The sequence below is a fragment of the Rhinatrema bivittatum genome, chromosome 1 (assembly GCF_901001135.1).
Source record: "Rhinatrema bivittatum chromosome 1, aRhiBiv1.1, whole genome shotgun sequence".
In the NCBI taxonomy this organism is placed as follows: Eukaryota; Metazoa; Chordata; class Amphibia; order Gymnophiona; family Rhinatrematidae; genus Rhinatrema; species Rhinatrema bivittatum.
In genome coordinates, this window is record NC_042615.1 from 529,311,432 (window position 1) to 529,326,424 (window position 14,993).

At 43.2% G+C, this 14,993-nt stretch overlaps 1 protein-coding gene across 4 annotated transcripts in view; it reads right to left on the bottom strand.

Moving 5' to 3' along the window:
• GLIS3 (GLIS family zinc finger 3) overlaps nt 1–14,993 on the bottom strand; it is a 1,101,679-nt gene that overhangs the window by 685,162 nt on the left and 401,524 nt on the right. For all 4 annotated transcript variants that reach the window (XM_029613449.1, XM_029613441.1, XM_029613435.1 and 1 more), the window contains exon 4: nt 12,361–13,498. In XM_029613449.1, coding sequence (XP_029469309.1) covers nt 12,361–13,498 — 1,138 coding nt within the window. The remainder of the gene's footprint in view (nt 1–12,360; nt 13,499–14,993) is intronic.

The window sequence follows — 14,993 nt, forward strand, 5'->3', positions numbered from 1 at the left end:
CTCTTTTGAAAATTCACCTTATGATGAATTCTTTGCTACCGTCTTTACTGAGGAGGATTGCTGAGAAATACACACATTGGAAATATTCTTTAATGGTGATGATTCAGAAAAACTGATAAAAATCACTAAGAAACTAGATGATGTCAGAGCAAATCAACAATAAAAGAGTAACAAACAACCAAGACAGGGCAGTATTCACCCCAGAGTTCTGAAACAGCTCAAATATGAAACTGCAGACCTGTTACTAGTAATCTGTGACCTAATATTAAAAATAGCCACAGTACCAGAAGACTGGAGGGTGGCCAATGTAATACCAATTTTTAAAGGAGCTCCAGAGGTGATTTGGAAAACTATAAACCGATGAGCCTGACATCAGCACTGGGAAAAATGGGCGAAGCTATTTTTATAAAAAGAAAATTACTGGCCATATGAATAGATACAGCCTAATGGAAAAAAAGATGAAATAGATTTAGTAAACAAAAGTCTTCCCCTACTAATTTCTTAGATTTTTTTAAAGGTGTTAATAAACATGTAGAAAAGGGTGAGTTGGTAAATATAGTGTATCTGGAGTTTTAGGAAGCATCTAATAAAATTCCTTGTGAAAGACTGCTCACGAAATTAAAAAGTCATGGGATAGAAGGTGATGACCAAGTATGGTGTATCTTACATTATGAAAAGATACTTTAAAAATATGGCAGTGCATTTTCTGGGACACCTGGTCAAGATTTATCCTGACCTGGCTAAGGTTACCCAAGAAAGAAGGAAGAATTTTCTGGCCCTGCGCTCAGAAGTTCAGGGCTTAGGGGCTTCGTTCCTACTCAGATATCTTTGCAAGTGTATTGTTAAAATAAGGAATTAATGCTTTATTTATGTATGTTTTGCAGAACAATGAGAGATTACTACTTACCTGATAATTTCCTTTTCTTTAGGACAGTCAGATGAATCCAGAACAAGAGGGTTATGCACCTCTACCAGCAGATGGAGACGGAGCAAACTGATGTCACAGTACATTTACCCCTGCAGTGACATCAGCCTACCGGTATTTTCTTCAAAAACAAACTGTGGACAGACTAGCAAAAAGCTTGATTAAAAACAGATAGCCAACAGGAAGCACTGAGCTCAGACAAGAAACGAATTAGCACTAGTCAAGGGACTTGGCTAACACTTGCCAGCAATCCTTGTAACACAGTCACACAAGAGGACCATAGTACAATCATTTGGCAGCCAAGGGAGGGAAGCTGGACTTATCTGACTGTCCTAAAGAAAAAGAAATGATCAGGTAAGTAGTAATTTCTCATTTCTTAGTGTCCAGTCAGATAAATCCAGAACAAGTGGGATGCATCCAAGCTACTCTCGAATAGAGCAGGAGGCTGCTCACAGTCCTGTCAAAACTGTATATGCAAAGGCTGCATCCGCGTGCCTGCACATCCAGACAATAAAACTTGGAAAAGGTATGTAAAGAGGACTGCGTCTCCGTTCGGCAAATGTCATTGAGAGACAGCAACCTAACTTCTGCCCATGACACTGCCTGAGCCCTAATAGAATGAGCCCTAACTTGACTAAGTAATGGCTTGCCAGCATCAATGTATGCTGCCGTGACTACCTCCTTAATCCATTGTAGCCCATGAAGTCAGCTCTCCATGTTTAGTACTACTGTGAAAAACAAGCAGGTGATCTATTTCCGTAAAGGCTCAATAACCTCTCTTGACATCCAAGGTTTGCCACAGATTATACTCCCCTATGTCTCTTTCTCTCTCTGTCCAGAGACGACAGGGAGATAGACTGATTGAAGTGAAATTCAGTGACCACTCAGTAAAAAAGAAGGAACAGAATGCAGCTGTATCACCCCTGGAGTCACCTGGAGGAAGGGCTCTCGGCAAGACAAGGCCTGCAGCTTGGAATCTCATCGCGCAAAACAAATTGCCACAAGAAACACCGTTTTCAAGGTTACACATTGGTCTAAATGTAGGAACTGCTAAGAAATCCAAGACCAAATTTAGACACCATAAGGATATTGGAAACCGCAAGGGAGGACAAACATGTTTCACACCTTTCAGGAAGCGGGTCATCAGGATGAGCCGACAAGGAACCACCATTCACCTGGTCCCTGAAACAGGCAAGAGCTGCTACTTGTACCTTTAAGGAATGAAGGGCCAAACCTTTATTCAAGCCATCCTGCAAAATTTCCAAAATGAGTGGGATCTTGGCCGAATGAGGAAGAGAACATTGATCCTCACACCAGGACTCAAATACTCGCTAAACTCATGCATAGGCCAAGGAAGTGGAGAACTTTCTAGCTTTAAGCAAAGTGGAAATCACTGCCATCGAATATCCATGTTTCAGCAATCGAGCCTTCTCAAGGCCAAAACTTAAGACAAAACCGATTTGGATCTTTGTGAAGAACTGGACACTGACTTAGCAGGTTCCTGTGTGCCGGACTTCGAAGGGTTGAGTCCCCTAAGAGCCGCCAAAAATCTGCATATCATGTCCTCTTGGGCCAATCTGGAACAACCAAGAGCACCATCACTCTGTGGCACTCAATCCATCATGGCCCATGTTGGGCATATTGATCTGATTTATTTTATTTATTTATTTTATTTATTTAATGGTTTTTATACACCGACGTGATATCTTGGATGAACATCGGTATATAAAAACCATTAAATAAATAAAATAAATAAATAAAATAAATCAGATCAATATGCCCAACATGGGCCATGGAGGAAAGGCATACAGCAACTTGTCTTCTGGCCACTCCTGCACTAGTTCATCAATTCCCAATGATTTCAGATCTCTCCTGTGCCTGAAGAATCACGGAACATTTGTACTGCGAGAAGTCGCCAGGAAGTCTAGGAATGGGGGACCACAGCGATCCAGAATCAGCTGAAATGCCTTGTTTGACAAAGCCCATTCTCCTGGGTCCAGACTCTCCCTGTTGAGAAAGTCTGCTCTTACATTGTCTTTTCCTGCTATGTGTGAGGCTGAGATCATCTGGAGATGCACGTCTGCCCATTCCATAAGCTGATCTATTTCCTGCAACACTTGCTGGCTCTAGGTTCCTCCCTGTGATTGATGTAAGCCATAGTTGTTGCATTGTCTGACATTCTCCAGACCGATCGACCTTGCAGCCTGTCGCTGAACTGCAAACATGCCAACCGGACCGCCCTGACTTCCAATCAATTGATGTTCCAGAGAGACTCTTCTGTATTACAGCACCCTTTCTCTGTCAGCTCCTGACAGTGAGCTCGCTAGCCAAGGAGACTTGCATCTGTTGTCAGTACTAGCCAGTCCAGTTGTGCTAGGGAAACTCCCTTCCTTAGATGATCCATCTGCAGCCACCACTGCAGTTGGGAGGAGACTTTCATTGGCAGGAGAAGCCAAATTGAATATTCTTGAGACTGCAGGTTCCACCAAGACAGTAGGGAGCACTGAAGAGGATCCATATGTACCCTCGCCCACAGGACCTCTTCCAGGGTTACCACCATTAAGCTAAGTTCTTGCAGGTGGGACCATATGATCAGGCACAGAGTGTTTAATAACAGACAGAGCTGTGTCATCAACTTCTGAATGCGTGCTTCTGGCAGTAAAACCTTGCCCTACCTCATGTTGAACCAAACCTCAAGGTATTCCAATGACTGAGCAGGCTGAAGACTGCTCTTGGCCAGGTTTACTACCCAGCCGAGCTTATGCAATAGGGAGATCACCTTGCGGGTCACTCTGCAGCTCTCTTCCAGCGACTTGGCTCAAATCAGCCAGTTGTCCGAATATGGGTGTACAAGGATCCCATCTTTTCTCATTTCTGCCGCCACTACCATCATTATCTTGGAAAAGGTCCTTGGGGTGGTGGCCAGACCAAAAGGCAGGGCCCAAAACTGATAATTGTGTCCCAGAACTGAGAACCACAGAAAGCGTTGATGCTCTAGTTGGATGGGAATATGATGGTACGCTTCAGACAGATCCAAAGAAGTCAGAAATTCCCCTGACTGTACGGCCATTAGGGATGTGCAATTGTTTTTCCCGAATTAGGCAATGTCAATGAAATTGCCTAATTCAGAATGGTTCGGGAAAACCGAAAAATGATTGATTTTTTCCAAAATTTTGGAAAAAATTCATTTTTTAGTTAGTGCGCTAACTCCCGATAGTGCGCATTAACTTGAAAATCGGGGCCCCCGAAAAAAAAACAGAACCATGGGAAAAACGAAATTCCCATGGGGGGCCCTGAAACGAAGCACGACACAAACTTTTTTCCCGAAGCACATCTCTAATGGCCATTATTACTGAGCGAAATATTTCTGTGCAAAAATGCATCAACTGAAGATGACGGTTGACACCTTTGAAATCCAGGATGGGACGAAAGGAGCCCTCCTTCTTGGGCAAAATGAAATAAATGGAATATCGATGCAGATTTTCTTGAGACAAGGGCACTGGAACCAAAGCTCACAGACTGAGGAGCTTTGCCAATGTGGTTTCCATTGGCTGCTTCTTCTGTGGTGAATGGCAAGGAGACACCATGAACACACCCTGAAAAACATTGCAAAACCCTTGTATATCCTTCTCGTATCACTTCCAGGACCTATTGATCTGATGTGATCTCAACCCACCTCTGATAGAAGAGATAGAGGCATCCCCCTATTTCCTGTTCCCGGGAGTGGGTCGGCAAAACTTCATTGGGAGGGTCAGGAGGTTCCACTACCTGAACCCATGCCCCTTTTTGGCTGTCGGGGATGAAAGGACTGAAAACTATGAAAAGGTTGAGTTCTCTGAAGGGTCGTTCCTCTATAGGGACGAAAATGCCTGGATCCTCTAGTATAACCCCTCATGTTAAAAGAACGTGGTGTCTGCTTCTTATCTTCTGGCAAATGAGGAACTGGAAATTCACCCCACTTACTGTCCAGTCATTCCAACTTGCTTCCAAATAATAGCGAGCCTTTAAAGGGCAATTTGGTAAGATTAGCCTCCATCGGGAAGTTCCACTTTCACTCTAGCAGTATTTTGGCGCTTAACAGTAGGTCCAGGCAATGTTTTTACCTGTGACTCTGCTCTGGGAGTATTAGACAGGGCTGAAGATTGCACCTGCAGAAAGGATTGCAATCCCTGGAAAAACTCTACCCACGAAAAGGTAGAAGCATCCAATCCAAGAGGTACCTGAGGCAACCACCCCCTGCTGAGGAACCAGTTAGGGGAGTTCCAAAATCAGGCGCCCCACCTGAGCCATCGATATGCAGGCCTATATCCAGCTGGGAAGAGTCAGGCTTAGTGAAATCAAAGGAAGTAAATTCTCCCTGAGCCTCCAAACAGTACTGGCACAAGTTGGCGGACACTCCTGGCTGAGATGGCTGAATATGACAGGCAGCGCAAAGAGAAAGGTGCTTAGGTTTCTTAGGAATAGGCACCATTATGGTCAACAGTGCGCTTGAGTGGTGGCTGGAGGCATGCATCTAGCTTTTTGTTTTGTTTTTTTTGTACATCCAAAAATATTAGGCGTTCACCCTAGACATCCAAAAATAGGCGACCAACACTTAGGAGTCTCACACTTAGGTGCCCCAATGCTTGGGTGTCCAAAACTTAGGCGTCCCACAAATAAGCGCCATAAAACAATTTAAGTACATAATATAACTTGTGCGCACAGGTAAGCGTGCAGCCATTTAAGGCACTGCTTAACATAGACACACATAATACAAGGCCCGACTAAATGTCCAAAAACTGGATACACAACCTGGATGCACAGCTAGACACTCACGCCGAACCGATAATCCTATAGAGGGCAGCCTAAGAAAGTGCATGAAATGCTGTTGTGGCCTACCATGTGGCGTGCAGTGAAAAAGCCTCAGGACGGATCCTAGCCTACAGAGGCTGCTCAACCCACCAAGCTGCCCCATCCCTTGACCTCCCACAGAGTAGGACGAATGTCGGAACGGCGTCCCAAGCACGGAGACCATGAAAAAGGAGGAAGCCCTACACTACAAAAGCCTCCTTTTACGTCTCTATAAATATATTTATATTTTTTTTTACTTACCTGAGCTTAGCCTTACTTGGCTGAGTATAGAGACAGTCTCCGACTGCGGGGGAGGGGGGGGGGGAGGGCATATGCTGTCACCTCCGCACTCGGCTTCCTGCACCTGCTTAAGAAGATAAGTCCATGCCGGCTGAAAAAAACAGCTACCTGACCATGGCACTCATCTGAGGGATCACAGAAATCACCTCAGTATTTCTCAAACGTAGGAGGAAACTTTTGGTATCACCGCAAGAGAGCGGGGTGAATGTAATATCCTCAGGTCTCCTTTTTCAAAATGAAGCAATCCCCAGTAGGGAAATGTATATCCACCATCTGCTGGAGATGGAGAATACTGGCAGGTCGATGCCACTGCAGGGGTATATGTACTGTGACATCAGTTTGCTCTGTTTCCATCTGCTGGTAGATGTGCATAACCCACTTGTTCTGGATTCATCTGACTGGACACTAAGAAACTCAGATCTTTCATTGATAGGATGAAGCTGCCCATTTCTCCAGTGCTTTACTGATTTAATTTTTGACAATACTTATTTACAATAGGATTGGGTTTCATGCTAAGGTCTTTTCCTGATATATTTCTCTGGTTTGTTTCTCCTACTTTTCCTCTCTTCCCCTTCCTAATAAGTTGGAAGGCCTGAATTTAAAGAGAACAGTATTTTGTATGACTTCTGCAGCATAAGAACATAAGAACATACGAAAATGCCATACTGGGTCAGACCAAGGGTCCATCAAGCCCAGCATCCTGTTTCTAACAGTGGCCAATCCAGGTCATAAGTACCTGGCAAGTACCCAAAAACTAAGTCTACTCCATGTTACCATTGCTAATGGCAGTGGCTATTCTCTAAGTGAACTTAATAGCAGGTAATGGACTTCTCCTCCAAGAATTTATCCAATCCTTTTTTAAACACAGCTATAATAACTGCACTAACCACATCCTCTGGCAACAAATTCCAGAGTTAAATTGTGCGTTGAGTAAAAAAGAACTTTCTCCGATTAGTTTTAAATGTGCCCCATGCTAACTTCATGGAATGCCCCCTAGTCTTTCTACTATCCGAAAGAGTAAAGAACCGATTCACATCTACCCATTCTAGATCTCTCATAATTTTAATCTCTAAAATATCCCCCCTCAGCCATCTCTTCTCCAAGCTGAAAAGTCCTAATCTCTTTAGTCTTTCCTCATAGGGGAGCTGTGTTCCATTCCCCTTATTTTGGTAGCCCTTCTCTGTACCTTCTCCATCGCAATTATATCTTTTTTGAGATGCTGCGACCAGAATTGTACACAGTATTCAAGGTGTGGTCTCACCATGGAGCGATACAGAGGCATTATGACATTTTCCATTTTATTCACCATTCCCTTTCTAATAATTCCCAACATTCTGTTTGCTTTTTTGACTGCCGCAGCACACTGAACCGACGATTTCAATGTGTTATCCACTATGACAGCTAGATCTCTTTCTTGGGTTGTAGCACCTAATATGGAACCCAACATTGTGTAATTATAGCATGGGTTATTTTTCCCTATATGCATCACCTTGCACTTATCCACATTAAATTTCATCTGCCATTTGGATGCCCACTTTTCTAGTCTCACAAGGTCTTCCTGCAATTTATCACAATCTGCTTGTGATTTAACTACTCTGAACAATTTTGTGTCATCTGCAAATTTGATTATCTCACTCGTCGTATTTCTTTCCAGATCATTTATAAATATATTGAAAAGTAAGGGTCCCAATACAGATCCCTGAGGCACTCCACTGTCCACTCCCTTCCACTGAGAAAATTGTCCATTTAATCCTACTCTCTGTTTCCAGTCTTTTAGCCAGTTTGCAATCCACGAAAGGTCATCGCCACCTATCCCATGACTTTTTACTTTTCCTAGAAGCCTCTCATGAAGAACTTTGTCAAACACCTTCTGAAAATCCAAGTATACTACATCTACCGGTTCACCTTTATCCACATGTTTATTAACTCCTTCAAAAAAGCGAAGCAGATTTGTGAGGCAAGACTTGCCCTGGGTAAAGCCATGCTGACTTTGTTCCATTAAACCATGTCTTTCTATATGTTCTGTGATTTTGATGTTTAGAACACTTTCCACTATTTTTCCTGGCACTGAAGTCAGGCTAACCGGTCTGTAGTTTCCCGGATCGCCCCTGGAGCCCTTTTTAAATATTGGGGTTACATTAGCCATCCTCCAGTCTTCAGGTACAATGGATGATTTTAATGATAGGTTACAAATTTTTACTAATAGGTTTGAAATTTCATTTTTTAGTTCCTTCAGAACTCTGGGGTGTATACCATCCGGCCCAGGTGATTTACTACTCTTCAGTTTGTCAATCAGGTCTACCACATCTTCTAGGTTCACCGTGATTTGATTCAGTCCATCTGAATCATTAGGAAAAACCTTCTCCATTATGGGTACCTCCCCAACATCCTCTTCAGTAAACACCGAAGCAAAGAAATCATTTAATCTTTCCGCAATGGCCTTATCTTCTCTAAGTGCCCCTTTAACCCCTCGATCATCTAACGGTCCAACTGACTCCCTCACAGGCTTTCTGCTTCGGATATATTTTTTAAAGTTTTTACTGTGAGTTTTTGCCTCTACAGCCAACTTCTTTTCAAATTTTCTCTTAGCCTGTCTTATCAATGTCTTACATTTAACTTGCCAATGTTTATGCTTTATCCTATTTTCTTCTGTTGGATCCTTCTTCCAATTTTTACTTGGCTGAGTATAGAGACAGTATAGAGCATGTGTTTGCTTTTCCAACTGAATTGTTTCCTTTTGTTAAACTGTTTGAGTTTCCGTGCAAAGTTAGTTCTTTGTAATTTTATGAAAATTATAAATTAAAAATAAATAAAATAAATAAAAGAAGGTGATGTCTTACTGTGGATTGGTAACTGGCTAATAGACAGGAAACAGAGAATAGGATTAAATGGTCAGTTTCTCAATGGAGAATGATAAATAGTGGAGACTGGAAGTGTTTAACATATTTATAAATGATCTAGAAATGGGAGCGATGAGTATTGTGTACAGTTCTGGTCATCCCATTTCAAAAAGATAGAGATTTATAAAATCATGAGTGAGGTGGAACTGGTAAATAGGGAACAGATATTTACTCTTTCAAATAATAATAAGACAAGGGGAAACCCCACGAAACTAATAACCAGTAGATTTAAAACAAATCAGAGAAAAGTATTTTCTTTTCTCTCATTGCATAATCAAACTGTGGAATTTGTTGCCAGAGGACGTGGTTAAGATATCTAGCATAGCTGAGTATAAAAGAGGTTTGAATAATGTCCTGAAGGTAGGCAGGATTGGAAAAGCCACTGCTTTTCCCTGGGAGTCACTGGCTTAGCAAGGGGGAGGGCGGTGGAGTCAAAGCCTCAGGGGCGCTGGGCTGTACGGGGTGCTCGGGGGGGGGACGACGACTTCTTTTCGTATTATTTTTCACCCGCACGCAGGAAAACGGCAAGAAGAGGCTGTTATTTCAAATGTCTGCTGTTTCTGAGACCTTAAGAATTTTTACAAGGACACGATGGTGGTGGTGGTAAGAAAGGGTGGGTGGGACCAAGGAGGCAAACACAAATGTCTTGGCCCCCCCGGGTACCGGAGACGCTTTCTGCGCCAATGCTAGCAGTGAGAAACAAGGAACGGATCTAATCTTTGGAACCTACTGGATATTTGTGACTCAGAGAGTGGGTGCTGGGCTCAAAAGACCTGTGCTATGGCTCAGCATGGCACGTCTCACACTTATCTTACGTTCCCAACCAGATGAGAGGTGGCAACCCTAAAAACATAATAGAAAAATAATTCCTCGGTAGAACAATAAAATATTGAGAACAGATAATTAGTGGCATACATTTTGAGACCTTGAATCAAACTGTCAAAGTAGGGAAGGGAGTTTGAATTATTACAGGACTTTGGGGAATGAGGCACCAAAGGATCTTTCATAAACTGTTCCCTATATCCTCACCCTCATTTCACAACTATCCGTAAAGCAATAATGTGAGGCATGCAAAATGACTAGCAGATTAAAGAACAGCAAACAAAATAAATCCAATTCACATACGAAAAAGAACATTCAATGGTCTATTAATATGTCTGAAATCCTCCAGTGTGTATTTATCATTATTAATAAGCAGCATAATGTGAGAGCATTCATTAGGAAAATATGATTTTGTTTCATGGACACGCAACCTTATAGATGAGGCACACACATCTCCCTTTCCATCCCACTTTCCATGTATTTTTCTTTTTATATATATATATATATTTATTTTAATAAATCATCTTTATTGGATCCATGCAAACAATACACAGCCGTGATAAGCAAAGAGCCCACAACAAGAGAAAGAAAACATAGATCCAAAACTTTTTTTTACAAACGTTTGTCGCCCCCCTTCCCCCCATAAGAAGTCACAGATACAAGCGCACCTCATTCACACCACATTCACACCATACAAAAATATACACACAGTTCCCCTGGGACAGGGCAGCAAAGAAGAATAGGCATGGATATTTTTAATTTTACTGTGCACAAATCCATCTGTTGAAAAGGTGTGAGCTTACGTGATATCCTGCATTAAGCACGACCTTTTTTCTTACCTAAAAAAACCTTCTCTCTAAATCCAACAAAACAGGATAAAAAAAATATACCATTTCTCTCATAGCATTTTCTTACCAGTAGGCTCTGCCTTGGTTCTTTGGCATTTATACAATACACCTCAAGTAATATTTATTATTCACTGTTTAAATTGCCTGTTTCTTTCTTTTCAGAAACTCCAGAACTTTGGAGGAAGAGAAGATTGTCACACAGCTAACAGATTATCAAACACTGGAGTAATCTGCTTACCTGATTAAAAATGTTATGCTATGAGCTACTCTTCTCTTATAAGATTGTATAGTCCTATCTAAACCATGATTCTCTCATACTGAACATGCACAGAAACATAAGTAAGCTTAACCTATTGATACTAGGGATGTGAATCGTGTCCTCGATCGTCTTAACGATTGATTTCGGCTGGGAGGGGGAGGGAATCGTATTGTTGCCGTTTGGGGGGGTAAAATATCGTGAAAAATCGTTAAAAATCGTGAAAAATCGAAAAATCGAAAAATCGAAAAACCGGCACATTAAAACCCCCTAAAACCCACCCCCGACCCTTTAAATTAAATCCCCCACCCTCCCGAACCCCCCCCCAAATAACTTAAATAACCTGCGGGTCCAGCGGCGGTCCGGAACGGCAGCGGTCCGGAACGGGCTCCTGCTCTGAATCTTGTCGTCTTCAGCCAGCGCCATTTTCCAAAATGGCGCCGAAAAATGGCGGCGGCCATAGACAAAAAAGATTGGACGGCAGGAGGTCCTTCCGGACCCCCGCTGGACTTTTGGCAAGTCTCGTGGGGGTCAGGAGGCCCCCCACAAGCTGGCCAAAAGTTCCTGGAGGTCCAGCGGGGGTCAGGGAGCGATTTCCCGCCGCGAATCGTTTTCGTACGGAAAATGGCGCCGGCAGGAGATCGACTGCAGGAGGTCGTTCAGCGAGGCGCCGGAACCCTCGCTGAACGACCTCCTGCAGTCGATCTCCTGCCGGCGCCATTTTCCATACGGAAAATGGCGCCGGCCATACGCGTATGGCCGGCGCCATTTTCCGTACGAAAACGATTCGCGGCGGGAAATCGCTCCCTGACCCCCGCTGGACCTCCAGGAACTTTTGGCCAGCTTGTGGGGGGCCTCCTGACCCCCACGAGACTTGCCAAAAGTCCAGCGGGGGTCCGGAAGGACCTCCTGCCGTCCAATCTTTTTCGTCTATGGCCGCCGCCATTTTTCGGCGCCATTTTGGAAAATGGCGCCGGCTGAAGATGACAAGATTCAGAGCAGGAGCCCGTTCCGGACCGCTGCCGTTCCGGACCGCCGCTGGACCCGCAGGTTATTTAAGTTATTTGGGGGGGTTCGGGAGGGTGGGGGATTTAATTTAAAGGGTCGGGGGTGGGTTTTAGGGGGTTTTAGTGTGCCGGCTCACGATTCTAACGATTTATAACGATAAATCGTTAGAATCTGTATTGTATTGTGTTCCATAACGGTTTAAGACGATATTAAAATTATCGGACGATAATTTTAATCGTCCTAAAACGATTCACATCCCTAATTGATACCTGCATTCATTGTTCTTGTATATATACTGTAAGTAGTATTGAAAGCACTGGTGGTTCAAAACCTGCAGGAAACATATACATGCATCACACTGATTGAATTTATATTCACTAATGGACAAAGAAATGTTAAGCCTGATTTTCCTGTTCTTATAAACAGTCGCATCTGAACTTCTATTACTGAAATGATAGTTTTGGGACTTACTGTGCACTTGTTCGGCTTCTCTCCGGAGTGGACTCTCATATGAATAAGCAGTTTGTAACGTGCATTAAATGGCTTATATCTTCGGGGGCATCCTGTCCAGAAACAAGTAAAGTCCTCGCCTTTCCTCTGGTCTATGTGGACCTTCTCTATGTGTCGTACAAGTTCCTCTTGCTGATCATATGATGCACTACAATCTATCCAATGGCAGCAGTGCTTGCCATTGAAATCATCTAGTTCACCATCCTCCTCCAACAATGGTCCCTGGGTAGGTGGTGGAAGGGAAAGTTGATGTGAGTGGTTTATCATGTCGTGCTGGTGAAGGTGCTGATGGGAATGGTAAGGAGGTGGGGGGCCTTGTGGAGGAGGAGGAGGTGGCAATGGGGGAGGAGGCGGGGGAGGAGGCATATCGATTGTATTCCCCGAAAAATCTTCCACACGTTCACTTTTCAACATACCCATTGATTGGCTCTCCATTAGTGGTATCCCATGTTGAACTACCATGTTGTTCATGACTGCTGATTGCAGGTTGCTTTGTTCCAGTTGCTGCATCCGTTGATATTCTGCCATTCCATTCTCACTGTATGGGGGGAGTGAAATGTTGCCATTGGCCATGAGAAAGCTTCTTTGTGTGCCAGAAATGGAGCAAGGCTGGGGAATGCAGCTGCCTCTCACTCCCAAGAAATGGCCATAGACTTCAGGCTGAGGGGAAATGTTTGCTGGTGATGCCCTTGACCCATTGATGTAAGCAACTAATGAGGTTGGTGAAGTGCGAATGATTGTATTGAAGTCAATCCCAATGCCATCAGATAAAGGGGACAGAGAAAGAGCTCTTTTCTTTGAACGAGCTGAATGGGACCTGGCTGATGAATGACGAGGGCTAGGATAAGGCGAATGGCTGTTTTCTGTCCCAAACAAGTATGACGGTAATGAGTTAGACATGCTGTTATTGGACATGGCTGTACCAGGAGGTTTGCTCATGATGTCTCCAAGTTCACTGCCATTTTGAGAACCTTGGTGTGAAGGAAGAGAAGGGAGAATCCGGTAACCATGAGACCACTCTTGTTTCACACTCAGCATTGACTGGCTTTCTGACAGACTCAGCGTTGTGGAGGCCAATGATTCGCGTGACATGAGGCATCTACAATAGCAGTAGGAAGAAAAATAGATTAAAAATATTACTCAAAGTTTAATTATTAAATTTAAAACATAAAATGACTAAAACAGTTAATCTGGCATTAGAGCCATGCATTCTGATTTACTCTACTACTGTCCCAGTTTTTTTTTTTCCTGCCACAGCTAATGCAGTTGCTTGCGCAGTTACAGTGATGGCAAGCTCATTTGCTGATCTGCTTTCTGTAGCATCTGATTAATATCGCAGTAGTTTGAGCAAAACAATTGTTTACGGATATCCTCACCGAGTATCAACTCTTTTGTTGAACTACGTAATAAAACTGTTAAGCTCAAACCCTACTGTCTCCCTCTGAGTAAGCTCTGTTCATGATGGACAATAATGTAAAAATGTGAACTGACTCAAAACATCATGGTATAATTCTATAAAACAGTCATACATCAACTGATTATATTTTAAATAAGAACACATTTAAATTGCCAGCATGGTGTACTGTGCACATGAGATTAATCTACTGCATGAAGATTCTGTCCCTGATAGACAGGGAACTGGTGCCCCCAAACTGTTAAGAACAGAGTTCGTTCAGCTTCGCATGGTAATAATTAATATACAACTGAAGATAAAGACAGAAAGTGCCTTTCTGATTCTTGTTTTTTAAATTTATCCCATTTAATGCTAAACTCAAGCCTTTAGCTAGGATGATGGATCTGTCTTTGCACAGCAGAAAGTCACCCATGGAGCCCTAAACATTTTTACTGGCGGCCACAGCAGCACGTCCTGTCTTCTGTTACGTTTTCTCCTTTGCAAGGATTCTTTACTTTTAGTTCCAACAAATTCAAATTCATCAGCAACTGCAGTGACATGATAATGTTATTTCTGAAAAAGATGTAATTGTGTGAGAAAATTTGTGCCACTTGGGGGCATTTTTCAAAGCTATTTACACAGATAAAAAGCATTTTATCTGCATTAATATGTTCCTTCCCTCTATGTGGTTGAAAGTCCACATATTGTTCCACAGCATGCAGACATTTATACATATTTAGAGGAGGTGCTTTTTTGGATCATGTTTGGGTTGAGGGAGGAAAAGTACATAGACAGATGGGGCTAGCCTTAGAATAGGGCAAGCTGGGCAATCACCCTGGGGTGATGTGACATGAGGGAGGGCACCTCAGCTGTCACTGGCATCACCTATTTGGTTGGGACTAATATGCCTACATGCGGCCTCCCCCCCACTAAGCATGCAAATGGCAAGAACAGCAGTACTTAATAGAGCATCATCTTCCTCTGCCACATTGGGCTGATCGCACAGCTCAAATAGCAAAAACTGCCTCACATGGCAGAGGAAGCTGACACACTATTGTGCACCATTCCTGCCAGCTGCAGGGGGCCCAAAGAAAATCTGGGTGATATGGCTGCTGATGGGAGGGGAAGGAGGTGAAGATAAAAAATATCAAACATCAACAACTTACATAGGGCAAGGTTGAGGAGAGAAAGAGAGGGGCCT